This window comes from Aquarana catesbeiana, linkage group LG06 (assembly GCF_042186555.1).
Source record: "Aquarana catesbeiana isolate 2022-GZ linkage group LG06, ASM4218655v1, whole genome shotgun sequence".
Taxonomy (NCBI): domain Eukaryota; kingdom Metazoa; phylum Chordata; class Amphibia; order Anura; family Ranidae; genus Aquarana; species Aquarana catesbeiana.
The window spans coordinates 334197198-334224172 of NC_133329.1; the positions used below are offsets into that span (position 1 = coordinate 334197198).

The 26975-nt window shown below is 43.6% G+C and overlaps 1 protein-coding gene across 8 annotated transcripts in view; it reads left to right on the forward strand.

Annotated features, from left to right (window-relative positions):
- Nucleotides 1-26975, forward strand: part of LOC141147786 (intelectin-1-like) — a 175154-nt gene that overhangs the window by 42300 nt on the left and 105879 nt on the right. For 4 of the 8 annotated variants that reach the window (XM_073634965.1, XM_073634964.1, XM_073634962.1 and 1 more), the window contains exon 2: nt 12603-12682. In XM_073634965.1, the coding sequence (XP_073491066.1) occupies nt 12619-12682 (64 nt within the window). In that variant the 5' untranslated portion in view covers nt 12603-12618. Of the gene's footprint in view, nt 1-5161; nt 5261-5312; nt 5436-6030; nt 6304-6471; nt 6494-12602; nt 12683-26975 lie in introns of those variants that run through there. The other 4 variants (XM_073634961.1, XM_073634959.1, XM_073634963.1 and 1 more) reach the window with 4 other exon arrangements.

Consider the following 26975-nt stretch of genomic DNA (forward strand, 5'->3'; position numbering starts at 1 on the left):
AGACGAAAAGTCCAACCGTGTGTACGCCCCATTACTTTTGATAGACCTCAGATATACATATTATTGTAAAATGGATACATATTTTTATAGCTAAAATGGTGGACAGCAAGCTAAAATATCCCTACAATCCCCTCTTTGATCATAAATGTATGATCTCACTTCCCTATCATGGTGGTATTCTCAGTCTGCTTCTGATGATACATACTGAGATAAGTTTTATTGGAAGATGAGGGATCTGAAATGCAAGTGGCTCTATTAATAAGGCACATAATAAGCTTATACACAAAATAAAGGAAAAGGAAAAAGAACACAATAATGATTAAAATTATGGCAATATCCCTTATCCAAGAGAATATCCCTCCAAATCCAAAATCAACATTTCCAAAAGGACTCCAGGTCTGGGCTATGTTGCGAGCCTCTTGTTGCAGCTTGGACACCTCTTTTCTATGCTGAGCTATCACATCATAATAGTCTGGTACCTCTATATTGGTATTGTGTACCCAAGTACAACATTCATAATCCTCAGTCATTTCACATAATCCTGTAAAGGCTGAACTCATGCTTTCAATGGCTAAGTCATGCAATTCTAGTTGTTTTCTAATAGCCCTAGTTTCAACATTAAGTTTAGAAATATCATCAGAGTTCTTTTCCATCATCTTATCAATAATTCCTAAATAATTATTCAACCTTTTCAACAAATCTATTCCCCTTCCTGTCCAGGAAGGGAACCATGCCTAGGCCATATCCTTCTCAAGGAATAACTCTCTCTTGTTACGATGTTTTAATGGATACCTTGGGTGTATACTAGCTTCAAGTAAATGACTCCCATCACTATCACCTACCACCCCCATTATGGGCACCAGTGAGGCCAGGTAACACCAGCCTTGGGTCTCTTGTGGAATCCAGGGATAACAAGTCTTTCCACAACAAACATAAGTGTGGTTACCAAACGAGAAGGGCGTATTCACAGCAGTCTCTTGATCTACTGCTGTAACTATTGCCAGAACCTGAAACAAATGCTGTACAGATTTACTACTATCATTTTCAGAGGCAAGAATCTTTTTAAAATCAGCCCGTACTCTGACCTTAACGTGGTGTGTTTGATATAAACAACAAGACTTCCCACTAGGGGCATAGCAATTAGAAATGTTTAAAACCGATTGACTACAGGTATGAGCATTTATAGTAGAATTCCCTACATCAAAACACCAGGTAGGATTATGACTTCTATTGATGATGTGAAAGGAAATGGTGTCATTAGTTCTGATGACATTCAAAAGGTCAAGGGGAATCTTTCCTTTTAAAAGGGGAGTAATATTTAAAGGTATAGCCATTAGGGGTATCCTAACAGTACTAAGGTGCAATTTGCCACAAATCCAACATTTCTGAAATCCTGATTTCTGAACATAAGCATATTTAAATTTTAGCAAAAGCATTTTTTTAGCAAAATTATCCTCAATGTCTCTCTTGTTTCTAACTTGTATCACTGTAATGTTCTCCTATGTATGTGTGTTTCCACAAATACTTTTAATGCCACCCAAGTCTTCAGGGTGGTAGATACAGTTAGTGATGATCCACTATCTGGGTGATCAGGAACAGGAAGCAAAATGTTTTGCCAGAAGTCTGTGGTGAAATAAGCGAGGTCAACTTCTCTGGCCGGACCTGCTTTTCCAGGAACTCCTCCTTCATCTGCTTGGACTTCTGCTTGAGGCCCTCCTGTATTAAGGATCTCCTTCCTGCTCTTGGGGCTTTGGGCAACCTTTTTCACTCGGCTGGCATGGATCCTGGACTAGCAGTTTTCCACCAGGATAGCCGTTCTGATCACTACAATCACCATAGTAGGAGGTCCAAAGGGATACTCTTGCTTCTTATTTCTGTTCAGCTGTTGGACCACCACGGTGTCTCCCTCCTTGAAGAGGTGAGTAGCTTCCTGTGAAGAAAAAAGAGAGGTGCGAGCAACATTTCTTTGACTGTATTCAATATTTCAACCAGTTTTCTTACATATTCTTCCTGTATTAAGTCTAAATCTCCCTTTTCTACCATTAAAGGTGCTCTGGCCTATGGGGTAGGGAAAAATCTACCCATCAAAACTTCAAAAAAAACTTATTTCTGCCAGGACTGCTGGGAGGACCCTTCTCCAGTTGGCAAAGGTTCCTCCTGTGGCCTTTCTTATCTTGTCTTTTATTGTTCTGTTCATTCTTTCTACTATTCCTGAACTTGGAGGGTGATAGGGAATGTGAAACTTCCATTCTATCTTGAGAGTTTTTACCAAGTCCTGGCAGACCCTGGCTATAAAAGCTGGACCATTTGAGAACATGTCCACAATTATCAAAAGATATTCCTGTCTTTTGCCTAGTTTGGGCATGTATGTGAAATCAGCCGTGACTTGTATACCTGCGTGGCCTATTCTGTTGTACTGTGAATGCACTTGCTGTTGGTATACATGGTTTCACCTCTTTGCAGAGAAGTCCAGACCTTGGATCTCTCTACACACCCTTTCCATTCCAGTCCCTTAACTCATAATTCGATGCATAATCCTGGAGATCTGCAAGTGACTTTTCAAATGGGGATAGGTCAGGTATCAGCATAACAATTTGGATGTCTGCTGTCTGTGAGATAGCAGCTTATTTAGCAGCAAGGTCAGCCAGACCTGCTCATTTCCCCTGGCTATCTCTGTCTGTTGGCCTGTGTGTGCTCTGCAGTGTACTGTAGCCTAGAGCAAGAACCATCCACAAAAACATTCTGTGTGTCCGGTAGTGCTGTGGAAGATAAATCAGACCTGGGTGATGTGTCTTGGTGAATGAAGTTTATGCAGTCATGTTATGGCACAACCTCACCCTGTTCTCCTTTTTAATCCTAAAAGGGCGTTAAAATGGGTGCTGGGCCTGCAGTGAGAGAAGCATATTTGATGTGCAATTTTTGGATTGGACAGCAAAATCACCTCATATCCGCTCAACCTCTGAGCAGACATGTGCTGTGTATGTACATTTTTCAACAAGATTGACACATTGTAAGTGATGTGAAGTGTGGTGTCGTGTCCCAGAGTGAAAGAAGTGACCATCTCAACCACCATGGCACAGGACGCTTGAGCGCACCGGGACCATCTTTGAGAAAAAACTACAGGGCACAGTCTCCCACTATATTCCTGGGCCAGTACTCCCGCCATGGTTCTGCAATTTTCTCTGGCAAACAAGTGAAACATTTTGCCATATTCAAGGAGGCCGAGGCTCGGGCTGGTAACCATTACACATTTCAACATGGCAAAACATTTAACATTTCATCAGACCATTTTACAGTATCAGACATTTCAGAGACATTGCTTCAAAGACATTGCTTGTCTCAATATATTGTCATTGAAAGAGCAGTCAGGTATCCATTGGCGGCAGTAACTAATCATACCTAGGAAGGTGAGCACGTCCTTCCTGTTAAGTGGGCGGGGCAGACCCATTCAGAGCCGCAGCTCTTTTATGACTGACTCTTCTTTCTCCTTTTGTGAGCACAAATACTCAATTGTTTTTTGTTTTGTTTTGTTTTTTTTTGTTTTTTTTCTTTTGACAACATTGTAACTTTTTCTTAAACATTTTGTAACCACATACATGTAACCATTTTAATAAAAATAGGCTATCAGCTCGGCAGTCCTCCGAAGAACTACAAATCAAAAATTCACCAACATACTGCAACAGTACAGAACCATGAGGGCAGTCCAGGGCCCAAGGGTGACTTGGAGTACAGTGGCCATGTCTCCTCATCTACAGGGATGAAAAAAAAAAAATTCTTTAACCACTTCCCTACCCGCCTATAGACATATGACGTCCACAGATGGGATCTCCCATCCTGGGTGGACGTCATATGACGGCCTCGGGTTCACGGCTGCCTAGGGGGCGCACGCGCGCGCCGCGTTGCTCGGGACCCGGTGCGTGTGCCCGGCGGCTGCGATGTCCGCAGGCACCCGCGATTGCCCGTTAACCGGGCCGGACCATGGATCTCTGTGTGTAAACACAGAGATCCACGTCCTGTCAGCTCAGAGGAGAGCGATCTGCGTTCCCAGAACGGAGGAACACTGATCGGTCTCCTCCCCTTGTGCGTCCCCTCCCCCTACAGTTAGAAGCATTCCCTAGGAAACACATTTAACCCCTCCCCGCCCCCTAGTGGTTAACCCCTTCACTGCCTGTCACATTTACACAGTAATCAATGCAATTTTATAGCATTGATCTCTGTATAAATGTGAATGGTCCCAAAAATGTGTCAAAAGTGTCCGATGTGTCCGCCATAATGTCGCAGTCATGAAAAAAAAATTGCGATCGCCGCTATTACTAGTAAAAGAAAATAAATAAATAATTTTTTTTAAAAAATGCCATAAATCTATCCAGTATTTTATAGACGCTAGAACTTTTTAAACCAATCAATATACGCTTATTGCGATTTTTTTTACCAAAAATATGTAAAAGAATACGTATCGGCTGAAACTGAGGAAAAATTTTTTTTTTTTTTTTTAAATTGGGATATTTATTATAGCAAAAAGTAAAAAATATTGTGTTTTTTTCAAAATTGTCGCTCTTCTTTTGTTTATAGCGCAAAAAATAAAAACGGCAGAGGTGATCAAATACCACCAAAAGAAAGCTCTATTTGTGGGGGAAAAAAGAACGTCAATTTTGTTTGGGTACAACGTCGCACAACCGCGCAATTGTCATTTAAAGTGCGACAGCGCTGAAAACTAAAAATTGGTCTGGGAAGGAAGGGGGTGAAAATGCCCGGTATTGAACCGGTTAAATCAATCACAGTAAAATACTCTGCATCGTATGGTATGGTGGTAAGAATTGATGGCACATCAGGCACTACTTGGGCAATTGGTACCACTAGGCTATTGATGTCCCTAAGAAATCATTTTGATAATGTGTTGGTACTGGTGTTTGTTTTGGGATGTCAAAACATCCCGCTGCGTCTTTTTCAATCAACGTTTTTTTTTTTTTTCTTGAAAGTCAGTCATACTCTTTGTAGCCCAGTCTGAGTCTGACATCTGTAAGTGCATATTTAGGGACAAGGTTACTGAAATAAGTCTGTATTAAAAGACTGTGCATTTCATCTTAAGTGTTAAATCCGGCGTCCTGTGTCATGAAAGGAAACCTAAAGCATTAACTAACTGTGTAGTTACTTCCTCTTTTTTTTCCCCTGTGCTTTCTGCTTGTTTTAAAACTGCGTGTTTTGTATTCTGACCCTCTACAGCGTGTGCAGTCTCTGCAGCTTTCAACTTCTGCATGTGGTATGTAAGATGGAAGTGGCGGGGCACAGGAAACTAGGGCACATGGTACAGGCATAGAGAAGGTTAATTTAACCCTTAATTTACCATCCCATGACTCTGCTAAACCCATCATAAACGTATGGGCTAGGATACTATAGGGAGCCTCGGTCCAGCCGATCTCCACAACATATATACGGTATTTATTTTTTCTTTCTAAACATTCCCCTTCATTAATATATGCTAAATTTACAGACATACAGACATATAACTAACCAAAAATAGAACATAATTTCTTCATACAGAAACTATCAACAAGAAAGAACTTCATGCGTCATTTCGGGGAAATCATACCATTTACAAGAATTTGAAACTAACTTTTGATAGACGTCACATATACATATTATTCTAAAATGGATACATATTTTTATAGCTAAAATGGTGGACAGCAAGCTAAAATATCCCTACATTGCCCATTACTAACAACAGTTCAAAACAATGTCTCCTGATAGATAGCAAAGGTTGCCACTGTTGTTGGGGAGCAATTCAGTTCCTGATTGTAAAATTAGAAGATTCTCCTTTTGATGGTAAGCCGTTTCCCCCACTCAAAGCAACAACTCACCCTAACTCACTTCAGCATGGCATGGCACCAAACATGGGAGAGCCAATGTACCCTTTTTCCTTTGTTGCTTAGTTGCAAAGGGATTTAGATCTATGGGATTGCTCCTTTAAGTTAAAGTTGAGATCAACACTTGAACTTGAAAACTGGACTGGAGAAGCTTTGGCAGAAAGACTTTCTTCCTCTGCACTTGTGTAGAACTTTAGTGAGCTGCTGTCCTTTGCCACAACAGCAGCTTACATAAACTTGACTTAGTGAAAGTTGGCAGTCATTTTAAGCTTGACAGTTCAGCTTTCTGCAACACAAAGGCCCACCTTAAAGTAAAACAAACAGAGGTACAGGTACACTTCTCTCTGGATCCTCAATGATAGAATTCAGGATTTGGGATTTGTAGGTGCGTCTAGAGTGAAAGTCACTGGTCCTGACAGCTGAATTGGACTTGCAGATTGTAAGTGTATTTTCATTATTTTATATAAAAACGATTTGGTGAAATACTACACTATGTGGATCTCCCTCTGTACTTAAATACCCTCCTTGGAGTGTATTTCTACTTAGTAGTTTGGGGAACTTGCATTCCGAATCGTGGTGTATGTGGCAGCAAGGCATTTAGTGATCTCCTTGTGGGATCAGAGCAGCTGGTAAGGAGCTCGTTTAACATTAGTGGTGATTCCCTTCGGGAGTACTTTTCATGGTGGTGCATGGTTCATTTCTTCACCGCAAGAGGGAACAAATGTTGATGTTTTGGAACTGATCACTTTTTGCACTTTATAAATATTGCCCTATAATCTTTGCACCTTTTTGGACAATTTTTGCACATCATACATGGATTTAATATATGGATTTGCTAATATGAAATGAGTTAATTATATGTTTAATGCACTTTTACTGACAGTGTTTTTTATGAGATGTATTGATTTATATTTGTATAAAGATAGCACACTTTAGAATATTATTTTATTGTAGTTTATTACATATCTGGCTGTTTAGATGAAGCAGTCCTTTACGTTCAATTTACATTTTTTTTTTCCACTCAGTCTAGTTACTAAGGTAATTTATTTTTTCAGCAAGAGCACGAATATTGTTTGGGTTTAAAGCTGAATTTGACTGCAGGTGAATTAGCTGCCAGCAAAAAACAGTTTTTCCACCCATAACGCTCCCCATTGGCTCCCCTTCTGTGTATGGATGATAAGGTTAACTGTGACTATGGGCTTATCCTCGCTCGATGAACTGATAGAATCTGGCACTGGTGAACTGCTGACAGCTGGCTCCTCTGTAGCATGGTTAGCTGTAGTACAGTCAGGTCCATAAATATTGGGACATCGACACAATTCTAATCTTTTTGGCTCTATACACCATCACAATGGATTTGAAATGAAACGGACAAGATGTGCTTTAACTGCATACTTTCAGCTTTAGTTTGAGGGTATTTACAGGTGAACGGTGTATAAATTACAACAGTTTGTATATGTGCCTCCCACTTTTTAAGGGACCAAAAGTAATTGGACAGATTAACAATCATCCATCAAACTTTCACTTTTTAATACTTATTTGAAAATCCTTTGCAGTCAATTACAGCCTGAAGTCTGGATCGCATAGACATCACCAGACACTGGGTTTCATCCCTGGTGATGCTCTGCCAGGCCTCTACTACAACTGTCTTTAGTTCCTGCTTGTTCTTGGGGCATTTTCCCTTCAGTTTTGCCTTCAGCAAGTGAAATGCATGCTCAATCGGATTCAGGTCAGGTGATTGACTTGGCCATTGCATAACATTCCACTTCTTTCCCTTAAAAAACTCTTTGGTTGCTTTCGCAGTATGCTTGAGGTCATTGTCCATCTGCACTGCGAAGCGCAGTCCAATGAGTTCTGAAGCATTTTGCTGAATATGAGCAGATAATATTGCCCGAAACACCTCAGAATTCATCCTGCTGCTTTTGTCAGCAGTCACATCATCAATAAAACAAGAGAACCAGTTCCATTGGCAGCCATGCATGCCCCCGCCATGATACTACCACCACCATGCTTCACTGATGAGGTAGTATGCTTTGGATCATGAGCAGTTCCTTTCCTTCTCCATACTCTTCTCTTCCCATCACTCTGGTACAAGTTGATCTTGGTCTCATCTGTCCATAGGATGTTGTTCCAGAACTGTGAAAGCTTTTTTAGATGTTGTTTGGCAAACTCTAATCTGGCCTTACCGTTTTTGAGGCTCACCAATGGTTTACATCTTGTGGTGAACCCTCTGTATTCACTCTGGTGAAGACTTCTCTTGATTGTTGACTTTGACACACATACACCTACCTCCTGGAGAGTGTTCTTGATCTGGCCAACTGTTGTGAAGGGTGTTTTCTTTACCAGGGAAAGCATTCTTCGGTCATCCACCACAGTTGTTTTCCGTGGTCTTCCAGGTCTTTTGGTGTTGCTGAGCTCACTGGTGTGTTCTTTCTTTTTAAGGATGTTCCAAACAGTTGATTTGGCCACACCTAATGTTTTTGCTATCTCTCTGATGGGTTTGTTTTGTTTTTTCAGCCTAATGATGGCTTGCTTCACTGATAGTGACGGCTCTTTGGATCTCATATTAAGAGTTGACAGCAACAGATTCCAAATGCAAATAGCACACTTGAAATAAACTCTGGACATTTTATCTGCTCCTTGTAAATGGGATAATGAGGGAATAACACACACCTGGCCATGGAACAGCTGAGCGGCTAATTGTCCCATTACTTTTGGTCCCTTAAAAAGTGGGATTCACATATACAAACTGTTGTAATTCCTACACCGTTCACCTGATTTGGATGTTAATACCCTCAAAATAAAGCACATCTTGTTCGTTTCATTTCAAATCCATTGTGGTGGTGTATAGAGCCAAAAAGATTAGAATTGTGTTGATGTCCCAATATTTATGGACCTGACTGTAGGTTTGGCTGTGGCTGCAATTTTGTACAGGTTGAGATGACAGATTTGCTTTGCTGAACGATGGTGGTCTGGCTGACAACCATTGGTCCCGGCGCTAACGGCTGCACTCTGATCTCACCACCACTCTGCAGAAACCTGGACGCTGACTCCAGCATCTCTGGGGCATAACTGGTCTTCCAGTCTACTTCTATTATGTTGGACTACAAACTGCTTCAGCTGCCTCAGTAACATTTTACCGCAATTGGCCGCACCAGTCCCAGGCTCAAAACTTGACTGTGATGTGCTGACATCTCCCGCAGACAACAGGAACATGCTCAACCTCGCCCTTACTGCATAGAGCTAGACTCCCTTGCAGTACTAGCCAGACATCAGTGTCAGTGAGTAACCTGTTCTGTACCTCGGCCATCCGATCTGGTCCCCATCCAGTAGTGACATGGGGTCCGAAGAAATGAATGTATGTCATGTGGATACACTCACCACGCATCTTCTTTTTGGCCACACCCAGAAGTGATGAATTTGCTTCTCCCAGTCTTTTGGATTGGCCGAACCCAAACAGCGACTCCGCCTACTCTTTGCAATAGGCCGACACTTTGGGGGTAGCCCCTCCTGTTGAGAAGACTCTCCCAGCGCTTTCTTTCCCGTATTACTCCCGCACTGCACATTAACTCACTGTCTCTACTGTAAAACAGACAGCATCTGTAGTAGCAGGCACACAATCTCAGCCACACTTTTCTTCAATAACCAGTCTAGGGGTGTTGTTTTTGTTGTTTTTTTATTTTTAGAGAGCTTGGATAGGGTTCAGGGGATTGAGTGGGATACTCCAAAATGGAAACTATGTATAGGTTGAGGACAGTGAACTCTTTTCTATACAGCTGAAGCAGAAGTCCTTGCATATAGCAAACTGTGGACTTGGCTTGGAGTAGAAGCAGTTAACAGCACACAAACATCTTACTTTAGAGCAATGAGAGCACAGACCTTTCACAAGGAATTAGATAAACTAAGCTCCTTGGGATACCAGCCAATGTCCCCTTTAGCAAACACACATCTGACCTTCTGGAACAAGCTGGTTGCCTCCTTCCAACTTCCAAGTGATATTTTCCTCCAGTGATACCAGACTAGATCTTCAGCAGACAGCCCTTTAGTCAGCTCTCAGCAGCTTCAGCATCCAGGCCCTCAGGTTACCCGCGGAGACCTCACAAACAGCAAGCACACGGCAGCAGTGCCCAGGAGGGCAGAAAGCCCCCCCCTAGGCTGGACTGATCCTCTGCAGAAAAAGACCCAGAGCTCCATGAGCTGAGAGAATTTATACAGACTCCCAGCATGCCTTCAGGGCCAGCTGCACTGGTTACAGTCAGCAGAACTAAATTTACCTAACACAATAATTACAGCCACACTGGTTACAGGGTGGCTATCTACATTTACCTAGCAAAAACACACACAGCTCCTCTGAATACAGTGAGCCAGCACTAAATCTAACTAATCCTAGCATCTATCTAGGAGGGTGCTACAGATTTAAAAAGGGATATGCTATGTACAGAGTGCAAAGTTTGGGGGTGTGGTACATTCAGAGTGCAGAGTTCAGGGGTGTGGTACATCAGAGTGCAGATTTCAGGGGTGTACTATGTGTAGAGTGCAGGGTTCAGGGGTGCAGTACGTATAGAGTGCATGGTTCAAGAGTGTGCTATGTACAGAGCGCAGAGTTCAGGAGTGTGCTACATACAGAGTGCAGAGTTCAGGAGTGAGGTACTTACAGAGTGCAGAGTTCAGGCCTGCACTACGTACAGAGCACACAGATTAAAGAGTTCAGGCGTGCGGTATATACAGAGCGCAGAGTTCAGGGGTGCAGTATGTACAGAGCACGGAGTTCAGAGGAAAGTATGTACAGAGCACAGAGTTCTGGGGTGCGGTATGTACTCAGTGCAGAGTACAGGGTTGCAGTTTGAACTGAGTGCAGAGTTCAGGAGTGCAGTATGTACACAGTGCAGAGTTCAGGGGTGCGGTATATACAGAGTGCAGTGTTCGGAGGTGCGGTATGTATAGAGTGCAGAGCTCAGTGGTATGGTATGTACAGAGTGCAGAATTCAGGGGTGCAATATGTACAGAGTGCGGAGTTCAGAGGTGCAGTATGTACAGAGTGATGACCACTTTACAACCAAAAATTACACTGTCTTTTCCTCCAAATTGCCCCCTCCACCAGTACAGTGCTCTCCTTCCACCTCTAAATCCCCCTCTTTGACAGTAAGTGATAGCAAATGCTGCTGCAGCAGATCTGCTACAGCTTACCCAAGGACTCAGAGAAGAGTGTAGAGTGCAGACTGTGAGGCGGCTGCAGACACAGGATTCAAGCTGCTGCCGCCACTAGTGCTGGGTTCCTGGGGGGAGGTGGAGCGGCGTACAACAGCTGATAGGAGCAGCATCAGCAAATGTGGCCGCCTGCTCATTCACCCGCTGCTGCTTGCGCTGCTTATATAGAAAAATAAGCTCAATTTTCTTCTACTCTGTATTGACGGAGGTGCCAGCTCAGTACTCTGCCTAAAAGAGGCCATGGTTTATGGACATCTTATGTCCCTAATGGACATTTGCGAACAGCTGTAAAAATTGGGGATTTTTACAAACTGTCCATAACATTATGAACAGTTGGCAACCCTGGTAAGAGGGCAATACAACTAGTGAGAAATTTTTTAACTTAATGCAGGGAATTAATTAAGGTAGAAAACATCAGAGCTACAGCCGGGACTAGAGGAGCAGTATCTGCAAATGTGGCCATTTGCTCACTCCGCGACTGCTTAGGCTGCATATATAGAAAAAAAGCTTGATTTGCTCACCATGGCTGGCGTTATATAGAAAAATAAGCTTGATTTGTTCCTACTCTGTATTGCCGAAGGTGCCAGCCTAGTACTCTGCCTAAAAAAGGCCAAAATTTATGAACATTTTATGTCCCTAATGGACATTTGTGGACAGCTGTAAAAATCACAGATTTTTTACAAACTGTCCATAAATTTATGGACAGATGGCAACCCTGATAAGGGGGCAATGCAACTACTGGGAACTTTTTAACAGGAATTGATTTAAAGAGTTTGTTAACCCACAAAAATAAATAAAGATCCTGCTCCTCTAAAGCATTTTATACAGCACAGTACTTGTGCTGTGTAATTTGGCCCCCTGTATAACCTAAAATACCTGGCTGATCCTGCCAGTTTATGCCCTCCCCTCTGTATGCTGACCATGGTATATCATGGCTGCAGAGCCCTGACACCGTGGTCAGCGTACATGTCTCCGTCAGCCCTGCTCTCTGCTATCTTATGTCTCCCTCTATCCTCCCCCCTCTCCTCCCTGCCTGTCAGCTTTGTCATGGCCTGCCCCCCCTCCTGTTGCTTAAATAACTGTTAATGCTTTGCATAATCCTCTTGGTTTCATAAGCCTGTGTCCCCCGTCGCTGTGTTTCATTAAAAAAAAATGCTGTAAATACCAGATTTCAATGTGCCGCTCACATGACCGGCCAGCTCTCACCTCTTCTCCTCCCGAGTGACGTCAGTGGGGGATTTTCAGCAGCTCCCACTCAAGCTGTCTGACGGGGAGAAGAGAAAGCCGGCCGGTCATGTGATCGCTGAGCAGCGCATTGTAATCCGGTATTTACAGCATTTTTTTTAAATAAAACACAGAGACAGGGGAACACAGGCTTAGGAAACCAAGAGGATTATGCAAAGTCATGACAGTGGGTTAACAACCACTTTAAGGTAAAAAACGTCCTGTCCTTACAACAACTGTAAAAAGCTGTATTAATTTTGTATGTGAATTTGAAGATTGATATTTATAATTTGCTTATATTTGCAGCTCTGCCAACTGAAAGATGCTACAGCAAAATCTGGTTCTGTTGGCTTTGGTATCTACTGTGGGACAGTCTACTTGTTGTGGTGAGTACCTGTCAACATGCTTGATAAGAAGATCCAAAAACAAAAACTGTGTAGTGCTACAACCACAGGAGCCACTGATATTAACTGGTCTTTCCCAAACAGTACAGAGGCCACCAGTCGCCCCAGCAACAGGCCATTTACTCTGGCTCTATTAACCACTTGCTCACTGAGCACTTATACCCCCTTCCTAACCAGGACAATTTTCAGCTTTCAGTGCTCTCACAATTTGAATGACAATTACTCATGCAACACTGTACCTTATATGACATTTTTGTCATTTTTTTCACACAAATAGAGCTTTCTTTTGGTGGTATTTATTCACCACTCAATTTTTTATTTTTATTTTTTTGTGCTATGAATAAAAAAAGGGCCAAAATTTTGTAAAAAAAAAATGCATTTTGAGGCGCATGCGCAAAGCCATCTAAGTAGGACATGTCTGCTTAGATCTCCGCACCGTCCGGGACCCAGCAGCCTAATATACCGAGTCACATTGAACCAAAACCTCCACACAGTGCCTAGTTTCTTCCCGAAGTTAGTGGGCACACTTTGGTGGCATGTATAGCGGGAGAAAATCAAAATTGAAATCAGCAAAGCCTCAAGAAATGCTGACAAGAGCCACATCTAAAATGGCAGCTGCGCCATCTTACCTCACCTCACAGCCTGGTACACAGAAACAACACAGGTCTCCCTCCTCAGCACAACACAGGGACTGATTTTGATCTAGGCATGACCCCTATTACTCTGTAAAATTGGCTCCCCAATTGGCTCTGACCTGCTTGCCCAATTTGAAAGGGTCCTCCATAAGGCACTGCAGAACACCTCAGATGCCATTATAGACAAACTAGCACCTCTATTCTAGAACAGAGGGTGAATGAATTTGACATCACTACCTCAACACATACTGAAAAATTGGAATCCGTTAAAGAAGATTTATCTACCCTTCAAACCCGCCTTGAAGACTTTGAGAATAGGGCCAGGAGATCAAATCTGCGAATCCATGGTATTTCTGAAAAAATTGAGGATCTACAATCAACAATTACAGCACTCTTTCACAAACTTGCTCCATCTATCCCAATAGAACGTCTAGAAATGGACAAAATACACAGAGCCCTAACTTCACATAAAGAAGATGGACCCCCTGGAGAGATAATTATGAAAATGCACTATTTTCGCACAAAAGAACAATTGATGGAAGCTGCAAGAAATAAAGAATCGTTGATTTTCCAGGGACATAGGTACCAAATCTTCTCAATTACACTAAACACAAAGAAATGAAACCACATCTGCAAGTTCTCCAATACCACTGCATATCTTATCGTTGGGGTTTCTCCTTTTCTCTTCGCTTCTCCTATAAAGGAACTTCATAAACCTGCAAATCGACAAATGATCTTCTCACCACTATTCAGGACCTTCGCCTGTCAAAACCTGCAACAATAACAGATGAACCCTAACATCGAATAAATTCTTCATCTTCTCAACAGCTCCAAAACCTCCAGGACCCCCAGACAGCTCAGGTCCCTCTTAGCCCTCACAAAAGGGAATGCTTTGATTCACCACCACCTGAAGAAGAAGACATTACAGACTGATGTATTCTAAATGGGTGATACCTAGGTTTTAATTTCTTTTCTTTTCTTTGGAACTTAGCCCTTTCAATATAACATACATTAAACCTTGGGGGTAACACCACTAGGAGTCTATACTCTTAATTTGTCTCCAGGATAGATTCTCAATGAAAGATCTCTTTTACTTGGTCTATTTGATTCAATGCTACCTGGTTTGATTTATCTGATCTACTTTCTGTTGAATCTGCAGACGCAGATTTTTAGACCCCTCTAATGCCCTGTACACACGGTTGGATTTTCCGACGGAAAATGTTCGATGGGAGCTTTTTGTCGGAACTTCTGACCCTGTGTAGGCTCCATCGGACATTTTCCATCGGAATTTCCGTCACACAATTTTCTGACAACAAAATCCATTGTCGTAAATTCCGATCGTGTGTACACAATAAAGACGCACAAAGTTCCATGCATGCTTGGAATCAAGCAGAAGAGCCACACTGGCTATTGAACTTCATTTTTCTTGGCTTGTCGTATGTGTTGTACGTCACCGTGGTCTTGACATTCAGAATTTCTGACAAGATTTGTGTGACCGTGTGTATGCAAGACAAGTTTGAGCCAACATCCGTCAGAAAAAATCCATGGATTTTGTTGTAGGAATGTCCGATTGTGTGTACAGGGCATAAGATATACCCTAAAAAAACAGTTTTGGTTTCTAAACGTGCTAATCCAATTTCCGTACATATTCTCATAGATACTCATTGATGAGTAGGCTTAATGGTTGGTTTTGTCAGTTTTTAAACAAAATGACCACAAATCACATACGAGGATTACCTTTTGCCTATTCAATAGTTTAATTTTCTTTTGATAATCCTATTCTATAATTCTATTCGGAATTATCCTACTTTACATCATAATATACAACCTAACAGTTACATTAAAATTATTCTGCACTTATGACTCGTTGGTTAAACAGTTTTTATTAATAAAATTAATGGCTGTCGTAGTCCCGGAGACAGCCCACTGCACCTCCATTCCTTCCTTGAGTGCCCAACATTGATTTGGACGCTCATTGGAATATTTATATCTACTGGTTGGTGATTTATCACCACCCCTTGGATACTCGCCCCAATTAGGAGCACTTTTCCTTCTTTTTTTTTTTTTTTTTTTTACTTTTTCTTTTATATTTTGTTTACTTTTTTAGGTAGCTTCTCTTAAACACCTATTGCATTAATGTTTATATATGCTGAACAACCCCAGTTGAATTCCCTCTCCTATTCCTGCTTTACAGAATAACCCAACCTTCCCTAACCTTCTCTCCTCCAGAGAAGAAACCTCTTGTTTCACACTCGGTAGCCTTTTATTAGATCCCGTCTGCATCCAGCAATGTACAAGGTTTCAACTCTCCTCCGAAACACACTAAAGCTTTCAACTTTTTCTCCAAACTATCGGCACATGTGGTTTGCCTACAGGAGACGCACTTTATTTCACAGTCTTCACCAAATACCCCCCAAGTTTATACTGCTTCGGCCACTGCTAAAAAAAAAAAAAGGGAGTCCTAATTGCATTCCACCGTACAACACCATTTACCCCTAAAAAAGAACTTAAAGCCCCCGAGGGTAGATACCTGATCTTATTTGGACTATTAGATAATGAATTTATGATCGTCTCTTATTATGCTCCTAACAAAAACCCATTGTCATTTCTTTCCCCTCTATTTTCAGTTGTGAAATCACATAAACAAGGTACTCTTATAAATGGTGGTGACTCAAACCAAATATTATATCCATATCATCCACAAATCCCCTACCCCAACTGCCACACCTAAACTTTCCTACCAACGACTCCTAAACCATTACTCTCTTCTTGACACATGGCGGGAACATAATCCTGCAAAAGGACCAGGACCTTTTTTCAGCTGGAACACGGGGGAACGCAGTTCCGGCACCTCCAGCACTAAATGCATGTAAGGGGTGTGCTGGAGGGTCTATTGATGCTGGCTGCTGGGGGATCTATTGTCACTGGTGGGGATCTGTTTTTGTGTGGGGGATCTATTGTTGTTGGGGGGTCTTATGTTGCTTGTAGGAATCTACTATTGAGGGAGAGGTCTATTGTTGCTGTATGCTGATGGGTCTATTGATGCTGGCTGCTGGGAAATCTGTTGTTGCTGCTGGGACGTCTAATGTTGCTGGGTGGATCTTTTGTTGCTGGGGGTGGTATTTTGTTGTGGGTGGTCCATTGTTGCTGTGTGGGGCGGGGTCTATTGTTTTTGGGGTGGGGTCAATTGTTGCCGGGGGTGTCTATTGTTGTGTGAGGGATCTTTTGTTGCTGGGGGAGGGGGCTATTGTTGCTGGGGTGGGGTAAATTGTTGCTAGGGGAGTCTATTGTGTTAGCGATCTATTGTTGCTAGGGTGGGATCCTATTGTTGCTGGGGTGGGGCCTATTGTTGCTGGGGAGAGTCTATTATTGTGTGAAGGATATATTGTTGCTGGGGTGGGTTCTATTGTTACTGGGAGATCTATTGTTGCTGGCTCCAGGGGATCTATTTTACTGCTTTTCTTGTTATTAGATAAGAGCAAATTCCATACAAATTATTTAGCACCACAAAATGATACTTGGGGCAGTACTGGGAGGTGGGACCAAGGTCCGGTGCTCAGAGGAGCATTGGGTGCGTAGACAAGGGGGAACTCAGAAGGGGGGAGTTCCTGCACCTATTCTCTGAGAAAAAAAGCCCTGAAAAGGACAATACACACACTATTCCCATCCTCACAAAAATTTTCCCACATAGACCATCTTTTTGTTCCTGTTAGTACCTCAGCACTTATTCTGGACTCACATATTATACTATGCACCTGGTCAGACCATAATGCAGTTGTAACAACTTTTTCCTCCTTGGTTTCAAGACTCAATCATCGTACTTGGTACATTAGTGATAGTCTGTTGGCAAATCCTACATTTTGACAAGAATTAGAGAAAGCCATTAAAGATTATCTTATCTAAAATAAAGAAAAGAAGGACACTCCAATTGCCTCATCCGTAAATCATTAAGAAGTTGCAAAAGAAAAAAGGGGGTTCCGCAAAAGGTAACCCCGGGTCGGACTTTAAGGGCACAGCAAACCAAAGTGATATAAAAAAATATAAACTTTTATTGGAATACAAATATAGATATACATATATACAATGCAAAAAGGACATGAAAGAAACACTTAAAAATCATATATATAAAATATATATGATGTGAGCCCTAATGCCTCTACGGTTTCATTGTCAAAACTTCTTCAGAACACACTCGGGGTTACAAGAAAGAGAAAAGGTCTCACTATCTATAAATAAAAACACATAGTTACAATAATGTATAAAAATGAAAAGCACTATCAGAATCCAGATGAAAATTTATGACACATGCACCAAAGCGAGAGTAGATACACACTCATACTGTTACCTTACAGAGGAATAAGCGCCAATCAACAAATATTCAAAGGATGGAAGTTTCCAACACTGGAGCAGATGACTCGTGGTAACAACAAATCAAAGCACGAGGACAGATGAAAGCCAACTAGAAACCAATATAAAATCAAAACCTGAGTTTAGTTGTATAGTAGATAGGAATAAAAATATATATAGAGCAGAATCCTATGTATGTCTGTACCTGTAGGCAATACAATAGTGGGTATACAAGTGTGGCAGTCCCAGGGAAAGGGGGTTACCATGTAGTGTAGAGGATAAAGTAGAACCATGTGGGGTTGGTATAAACAAGAAAGTCCTGCACACCAGGATAGCCAGAGCGGGGGCTTGGTTGTGCCCCAAGTGTGGTCCACAAATAGCGGTCCAGATCGGACTATTGTAGTTCAAGGCTAAAACCTACAATGAAAGGGGATAACGATATAAACAGTATTTAGAAACCCCTAAATGCATCTAGAGAAAGTGACAAGGTGTCAATACATTATTGTAACTATGTCTTTTTATTTATAGATAATGAGACCTTTTCTCTTTCTTGCAACTATCTGAACCCCCGAGTGTGTCCTGAAGAAGTTTTGACAATGAAACGCGTAGACGCATTAGGGCTCATATCATATATATTTTATATATATGATTTTTATGTGTTTCTTTCATGTCCTTTTTGCATTGTGTACATGTATATCTATATTTGTATTCCAATAAAAGTTTATATTTTTTGATATCCCCTTGGTTTGCTGTGCCCTTAAAGTCCGACCCGGGGTTACCTTTGAAGGAACCCCCTTTTTTCTTTTGCATTATCTTATTCACAACAATGCCACTGATACAGACCCCTTGACCCATTGGAAAGCTCTCAAACCTTTCATCAGAGGGGTTTGTTTCAGCCAAGCATCTTACCACCATAAGAAAAAAACAGCATTTCATAAACGCCTAGAAGAAGCATTTTATAAAGCGTTGGAAAATTTTCAGACCACACCCTCTCCGTTGTTAAACTTATTTATGATAAAACATGCCTAGAACTTGACCTTTTTTTTTTTCGACAGATTCGGCTGAAAAAACTCTTCGTAAATCTAAACATATTTTTACATGAAAGCTAACAAACCAGACACTTTCCTGGCCTTGGCATTACTAAAGACCAATTATACCCCAAAATCTATCCGCTTAAATTTTACCAAAGGTACCTATACTAGCAACCCACTAAAAATCCTTAACAAATTTCATAAAAAACTAACTGAATTATGCAAAGATGCTAATATATTTCACCAATCTTGTCTGACCACACTTTTATCTACAATTCACCTCTCCTCACTCTCCCCATCCCACCAAGAAATTCTAGATCAACCTATCACTGAATTAGAAATACAAACCGCGGGGCGTGTCCAAGATGGCGCTGGGAGCGAACGTCTAGTACCAAAGCTCCCACTCCGGTCTTTCATCCTACTCTTATCCTGGTGTGGATTCTGCAAGATTTTCCCTGCTATACCCACAGATTATTTCCCTGTGACTCAGGGAATGCGCAGAAATAAAAAAGGGGCACAGAAGACACGCATTTCTGCATCTCTTCGCACGCCGCCGAAACCCCCTCCCCCCAAGGCCTGCCACATGGAGACGCAGACTCCTGCTCCGCCGGATGGCATAATTCAGGCTGGATCCCAGGCGTTCGATGCCCTGATGCAGGCTATCTCTAACTGCCAGGCTACCCTCACCATGAAGATTTACCATGTCCAGGAGGAGACTGCCCTCATCCACCGTGACATGGACGGCTTCAGAGAGCAGGTGGGGGAGGCGGAACAGCGGATCTCCAGCGCGGAGGACACACAGAGAGAATACCACGAGGACATACAGATCCTGAAATCTAAGGTGAAGGCTCTCGAATTCAGGGCTGAGGACGCTGAGAACCGGAACAGACTGAACAACCTCCGAGTTCTCGGCCTTCCGGAAGGCGCAGAGGGGACCGATCCGGTTATTTTCATGGAACAGCTGCTGCCAACTCTGCTCCCGAGAGCATGGTTTTCCCCACACTTCTCCATTGAGCGCGCCCACCACATGCCTGCTAACAGAGGCCCTCAGGGGGCTCCGCCACGCACCTTTATTTTTAAGCTCCTTCACTACAGGGACAGAGACACAGTTCTTCAATCCGCTCGTCTACAAGGTGAATTAAAATAGGAAAACGCAAAATTGCTCATCTTTCCTGACTACTCTGTGGAGACGCAGAGACAACGCAAGTCCTTTGACCACGTCCGTGCCATGCTGAGAGACAAAGGGGTTAAATATAGCATGCTATTCCCAGCCAGGCTGAGGGTGCAGGATGGGGAGAGGGTGCAATTCTTCACATCTCCCAGAGAAGTGGCTGCATGGGCTGACACCATTCGTAAGTGATTCCATTCCGGGGTTCTGTGAGTATACTGCTGGAGACTATGAGAGAAATTTTAATTGTTATGGGGAGGTTTGGCCCCATGTCTACCTCGGCGGTCCCCTTTTACATTAATAATGGCTGGAATGGCTTAAATGATCCGTAACTCCGCTTATTTGATAGCTATGGAACATTCCTACACTCCCCTTATGTGCACTTGCAACACTAACGTTTGCTTCTAAACTGCTCTGTTGGGCTGGAAGAGTTATTTGGTCTGGGTCCCTGAATTACCCTGCCGACTTGGCTCCTTACTCAATAACGTTACCGTTGGAGATAGGATGGTGACTACTACAGATGCTATTATGCTATCATGCATGAGAAACATGGGCCTTGCACCCCCTGAGACCTGCTGGGGGTTGGATTTCTCCCCCCCCCCCCTTTTTTTTATTTTGTTTTTAATTCCACCTAGTAATCTCTCCAGCTTTGCCCCGATCCCGGCCAACGGATAATATATACAGCTATTCCAAGTTTTGCGCCCCCGGGGCTCCGGGAGATCCACACTGATTCTTCTTCACCGGAACTTACAGTTACTTTTGATTTATCTGATCCACAAAGGGTAGGTGCCTCTTGTTCATTGCCTTCATGATCAGTCTTAAGGCTGACGCAAGTTTTGGGAAACAAACCTGCCCTCATGTTGGGGGGTCGGGTGGGGTGGGGGGGGGGTTGGGGTTGTGAGCCGTGTGCTTGGCTCCCAGGTTTTTGTTCTATGCTATTTGACAGTACTTTCTTTGCTATATGTATTTGCACTGATGAAAGACTCTGCTCCACTCCTGGCATTCCCGCTGATTGTCTGGAGTGAAACAAGACTCTCCTGTAATGTTTATCCTGTCTCGCTATTACTAAGATGTGTATATGGCTAACCTTAATAACCTCTCCTGGAACACACGAGGTCTAAACTCACCACTTAAACGCTCCTTAGTTTTTCAATTTATAAAAAGGCACAATCCCCATGTCTGTGTGTTACAGGAGACACATTTGATTGGTAGCAAAACCCTTAGTCTCAAGAAACCATGGGTAGGCCACCACTACCATTCTACCTATTCTAACTTTGCCAGAGGGGTTAGTATTTTAGTTCTGAAAACCCTCCCTTTTAAACTCCTTGATTTAATTCTTGATCCTGATGGAAGATTCGTGCTAAAACATGCCTTGATTTATGATTTACCATGGGTCCTGGTGGGTCTTTATTTGCCCCCCCTGCTTCTTTCAAACTCCTTAATCTGATCTTGGGTAGGCTGGCTCAGTTTCCCCCAGATAGTGTAGTATTGATGGGAGATTTCAACCTTGTTCTGGACTCTGACTTGGACAGAAGCGCGATAGGTGGTACAACCCTTCAAGGTTTGGCGGGGTGGGCAGACACATACGGTCTTGTAGATGTGTGGAGATGGAGGAACCCTCAAACAAAAACCTTTACTTGCCACTCGGCCACTCATAGAACCTTTTCGCGTATTGATTTGGCCTATGTGGCGAACCCTGTCCTCCCCAGAGTCCGGGACATTAACATCCTACCTAGGGGGATTTCAGACCACGCCCCGCTGCTGCTGTCCCTGGAGCTGACAGCGACTCCGTCGGACAGACTCTGGAGGCTGTCCAGATTCTGGATATCTGACGCGGATGTCGATTCTCAGTTCCACGAGACACTGCGACAATTTTGGAAGGATAACCCGGGCACTGCCTCTGACAATAACGTGTGGGAAGCCTTTAAGGCCTCGTCAAGGGGTCAATACCAATCAATTATCACTAAAGTCAGGAAGCAACGTAGAGCAGAGCTCACTGGGTTAGAGACAGAGGCGGCTAGACAGAAAGCCTTATACGTTAGATCCCGTGACCCCTGAGATTATACAACACTCCAATCCTTTATCCAACAGACTCTTCTATTACGCACCTCCCTGACACAAAAGAAACTACTACACCAATCTCAACGCATATTTGAGCAGGGGGAGAAGACAGGCCGTCTTTTGGCCTGGCTTTCTAGGGAACAATCAGGGGTGACGGCAATAGCACAGATTCATGACCAGGACGGGACCCTTCATTCTTCCCCACAGGAAATCAATTGGTGTTTTGCCACCTACTACCAACAACTTTACAGTACCCGAGTGACATACGAACAAGACCTTACTGAATATCTAGATGAGATTGACATCCCAGTCCTTACACCTGTCTCCGCAAGTATTTTAGACGCCCCAATACAGTTAGAGGAGATACAAAAGGCCCTTAAGATGATGCAGACAGGTAAAACTCCGGGCCCGGACAGATTTCCAGTGGTGTTTTATAAAGCTTATGTTGATGAACTTGCTCCTAGATTACTGTCGGTGTTGTGTTCAGCATCAAAAACTGAGGTCCTCCCGGCCTTGATGAGTGAGGCGGTTATAGTACTCGTTCCCAAGCCGGGGAAAGACCCTACCCTGTGCTCGTCCTATCGCCCTATTTCCCTCCTGAATGTCGACGCAAAAGTCCTCGCAAAGATCCTCGCCAACCGTCTGAATAAAGTCATCACAGCTCTGGTCCATCCGGACCAAACGGGATTTATGCCCGGACGCGGAACAGACATAAATATTCGAAGGCTGCACACACATATAGCGCTAGCTGACCCCGGGGGCCCTGGGGTGGTGGCCTCACTTGACACAGAGAAGGCCTTCAACTTGGTCGAGTGGGGCTACCTGTGGAGGGTCCTCTCCAGATTTGGGTTTGGACCTGGCTTTCTTTTATGGCTGCAGATGTTGTACGCACACCCTAGAGCCCACATAAGCACTGGCGGATCCCTGTTGGAATCCTTCTCCTTGGAGCGGGGGACTTCACCCCTCTTTACCTCGCATCGACACTTGTACACCTCTACGATGGGTCGAGGAGTTCACATATTTGGGAATAAGGGTGGGCCCCACTATGGATGGCTACCTAGACCGTAATGTCCTCCTGTTGTTGGATAAACTCACTAAGCAGTGTACCACTTGGCGCAAACTCCCCCTCACACCGGTGGGCAGAGGTAACCTAATTAAAATGGTGTATCTGCCCAAGCTGTTATATTTTTTTCGCCACACTCCCGTCCATATACCCCAAGCCTTTTTTCGGAAATTGGATAGCATTGTGACTGACTGCGTTTGTCTGGGCGGGTAGACCCCCTAGGGTGGCTAGGTGAACCCTCTACCTCCCCCTCTCTGGGGGTGACCTGGCCCTACCAAATTTTCTTATATATTACTGGGCGGAGGTTCTGGTCGCGGTCTGCTGGTGGTTCTCTCAGCCCAGGCAGAACCCTGCGGTCACTCTTGAGGCAGCAATCCTTGGTTCATACGCGGCCCTGTCTAACCTGGTTTTCAGGGGGCCCAGGGCACACCCGGGTGTCACGGTGCCTATGAGGACCATTATAAGGGTGTGGCAGTGCTCCCGTGCAGTGTATGGTGACCCCTCGGAGGTCTCCCCCCATACACCTCTCTGGGGCAATCCCCTTCTCCCTCACTTGAACACAGTCCCTGATCCAGCGGCGTGGGCGAAAAAGGGAATTCTTACCCTCAAACACTAATGCCAAACGGCAAAATCCTGACATTTCTAGAGTTGAGAAAATTATATAACCTCCCCAGCTCCTTTCAATTCCGATACTGGCAGCTCCGACATGCCCTCACTTCCCAATTTCCTAACCCGGTTAACCTAAATTCAGACTCCGTCGAGAGACTTCTCACGTCGGAGACAATGGTGAAACCACGCTCCACCCTCTACTTGTATCTCACAGTGGCACATGACACTGATACCTCACATATGATGGCCAAGTGGAGGGAAGACATCCCTAACCTAGACGAAGACATTTGGGAAGACTGTGTTTCTATATTTATTCCTTCCATGATAGCTTCCAGAAACCGCTTTATACAATTAAAATTTTTACATAGGGCATATTATACCCCACAAAGACTTGCCAATATTTACCCCTCTCTTAGCCCATTGTGCACGAGATGCTCCACTGAATGGGGCTCTTTCTTTCACATGGTTTGGACTTGTAACAAGATCCACCCGTACTGGCGGGGGGTGGCAGAGGTATTAACAAAAGTGTGTGGGGCCACATTACCACTTGACCCCCTTATCTTTTTGCTTAGTTACCTGGGTGATGTGGAGGGGGACAGATACCTTAAATTATGCTTGACCTTCGCTCTCTTTTATGCTAGGAGAGAAATCCTCTTGAGATGGAGGGGTAGTCCTTCCACTCTACAAGATCACATATGAAAGCAGGAATTGCCCGGCAAAGTTTGAAAAAATATGGTCACAGTGGTCTGATGCTTGAAAATGACACTTCCTATACCATGTCACTGATACTGCAGTAAGTCTGTTACTCGCTGGAGAACTGGGAGTGCTTGATGGTCTTCTCCCCGGCCGGAAACTTATGATCTTCCATTTCCATGATCTTCCATTTCCCTCAGAAACCTTCAGATACCTTCAAATTAAAAATTTCTTGATGAATAGTGTACCCTAAGACTCAACGTCCCCAAGTTTTACTATATTTGAACAAGCCTGTAAATCTGACCCTCACAGACGTGGACTCATTTCTGATTTATATGCCCAACTACCTTCACACATCTCTTCTTCTCCCCAAACCTATACAAATAAATGGGAAAGTGACCTTCAACTACAACCAGAAGACATAAATTGGACCCAAATCTGGCAAGCTACCAACCGAATATAGTGGCTCTTGAAACCAACTACAAGGTACTCACCAGATGGTACCTGGTCCCTGCCAGAATCTTTAAATTCTCTCCACAATACCCAGACCATGACACTTCCACCACCACACCTGACTGTAGGCAAGACACACTTGTCTTTGTACTCCTCACCTGGTTGCCGCCACACATGCTTGACACCATCTGAACCAAATAAGTTTATCTTGGTCTCATCAGACCACAGGACATGGTTCCAGTAATCCATGTCCTTAGTCTAGTTGTCTTCAGCAAACTGTTTGCAGGCTTTCTTGTACATCATCTTTAGAAGAGGCTTCCTTCTGGGACGACAGCCATGCAGACCAATTTGATGCAGTGTGCGGCGTATGGTCAGAGCAATGACAGGCTGAACCCCCCACCTCTTAAACCTCTGCAGCAATGCTGGCAGCACTCATATGTCTATTTTCCAAAGACAACCTCTGGATATGACGATGAGCATATGCACTCAACTTCTTTGGTCGACCATGGAGAGGCCTGTTGTAAGTGGAACCTGTCCTGTTAAACCTCTGTATGGTCTTGGCCACCATGCTGCAGCTCAGTTTCAGGGTCCTGCCAATCTTCTTATAGCCTAGGCCATCTTTATGTAGAGCAACAATTCTTTTTTTCAGATCCTCAGAAAGTTCTTTGCCATGAGGTGCCATGTTGAACTTCCAGTGACCAGTATGAGAAAGTGAGAGCGATAACACCAAATTTAACACACCTGCTCCCCATTCACACCCGAGACCTTGTAACACTGAGTCACATGACACCGGGAAGGGAAAATGGCTAACTGGGCCCAATTTGGACATTTTCCCTTAGGGGTGTACTCCCTTTTGTTGCCAGTGATTAATGGCTGTGTGTTGAGTTATTTTGAGGGGACAGCAAATTTACACCATTACACAAGCTGTACACTCACTACTTTACATTGTAGCAAAGTGTCATTTCTTCAGTGTTGTTATTTAATAAAATATTTGCAAAAATGTGAGGGGTGCACTCGCTTCTGTGAGATACTGTATATAAAACAATGATAAAAGTCCAGTTACTATTTGGAGGCTTATGCCGTGTACACACAGGCGGACTTTTCAACCAGACTGGTCTGACGAGACAAATCCGTCGGACAATCTGACCGTGTGTGGGCTTCATCGGACCTGCAGCGGACTTTTTTGGTCAAAAATCAGACAAGCTTTAGATTTGGAACATGTTTCAAATCTTTCTAACGAACTGGAGTCCGGTCGAAAAATCTGCTCGTCTGTATGCTAGTCCGATGGACGAAAACCGACGCTAGGGCAGCTATTGGCTACTGGCTATCAACTTCCTTATTTTAGTCCAGTCGTACGTCAACACGTACGAATCCGTCAGACTTTGGTGTGATCGTGTGTAGGCAAGTCCGTTCGTTCGAAAGTCCATCGGAAGTCCGTCAAAAGTCCGTCGAAAGTCCGTCGGAAAGACCGTTGGGCCTTTGATGCTGAAAAGTCCACCCGCGTGTTCACGGGATAAGTCCATTTCCTTCTGGATCCAGACCTGTATTAAAGGTTCTGGTCAGTGTTGATAATGGTAGCCAGCTCGGGAGAGCAGAATAGATTCTATAGCAATAGGAAGGAAGAGAGGGCAGTGCCACTCTAAGTGTAATATGTCAGTGTAAAAGCTTTAATTTACTTCAAAGGTAGACTCACATTTGAGTAGTGGCAAACAGGCATTTTTTTTAAGGTTCTTTAGCTGCTCTCGCTCCCTTCTTCTCGAGAGAGAAACACTGCAGCAGTGCAAGCTAAACCAGGCATGATCCTGGTTTGTTGACAAATGATCACTCCATCATTGGATGAAGCAATCAGATGGTAAAGAGCTGCTATGATTGGCTCTTTACCCCAATCTGTAACGCGCCGGGTCCGCGGACCCAGCCATCAGGGACACTTTCAGATGCGCGCCCCCCATATGCGCCCCCCCCCCTTCTTTATCGAGGGTAAAACAAACCTTAAAGGAGTTGTAAAGGCAAAATGTTTTTAATCTTAATGCATTCTATGCATTAAGATAAAAAACCTTCTGTGTGTAGCAGCCTCCCCAGCACCCCCTAATTACTTACCTGAGCCCCATCTCTTTCCAGCGATGTTCACGAGTGTCTTAGTCGTCTGGGACTCTCCTCCTGATTGGCTGGACACAGCAGCGATGCCACTGGGTACCACGGCTGTCAATCAAAGTCA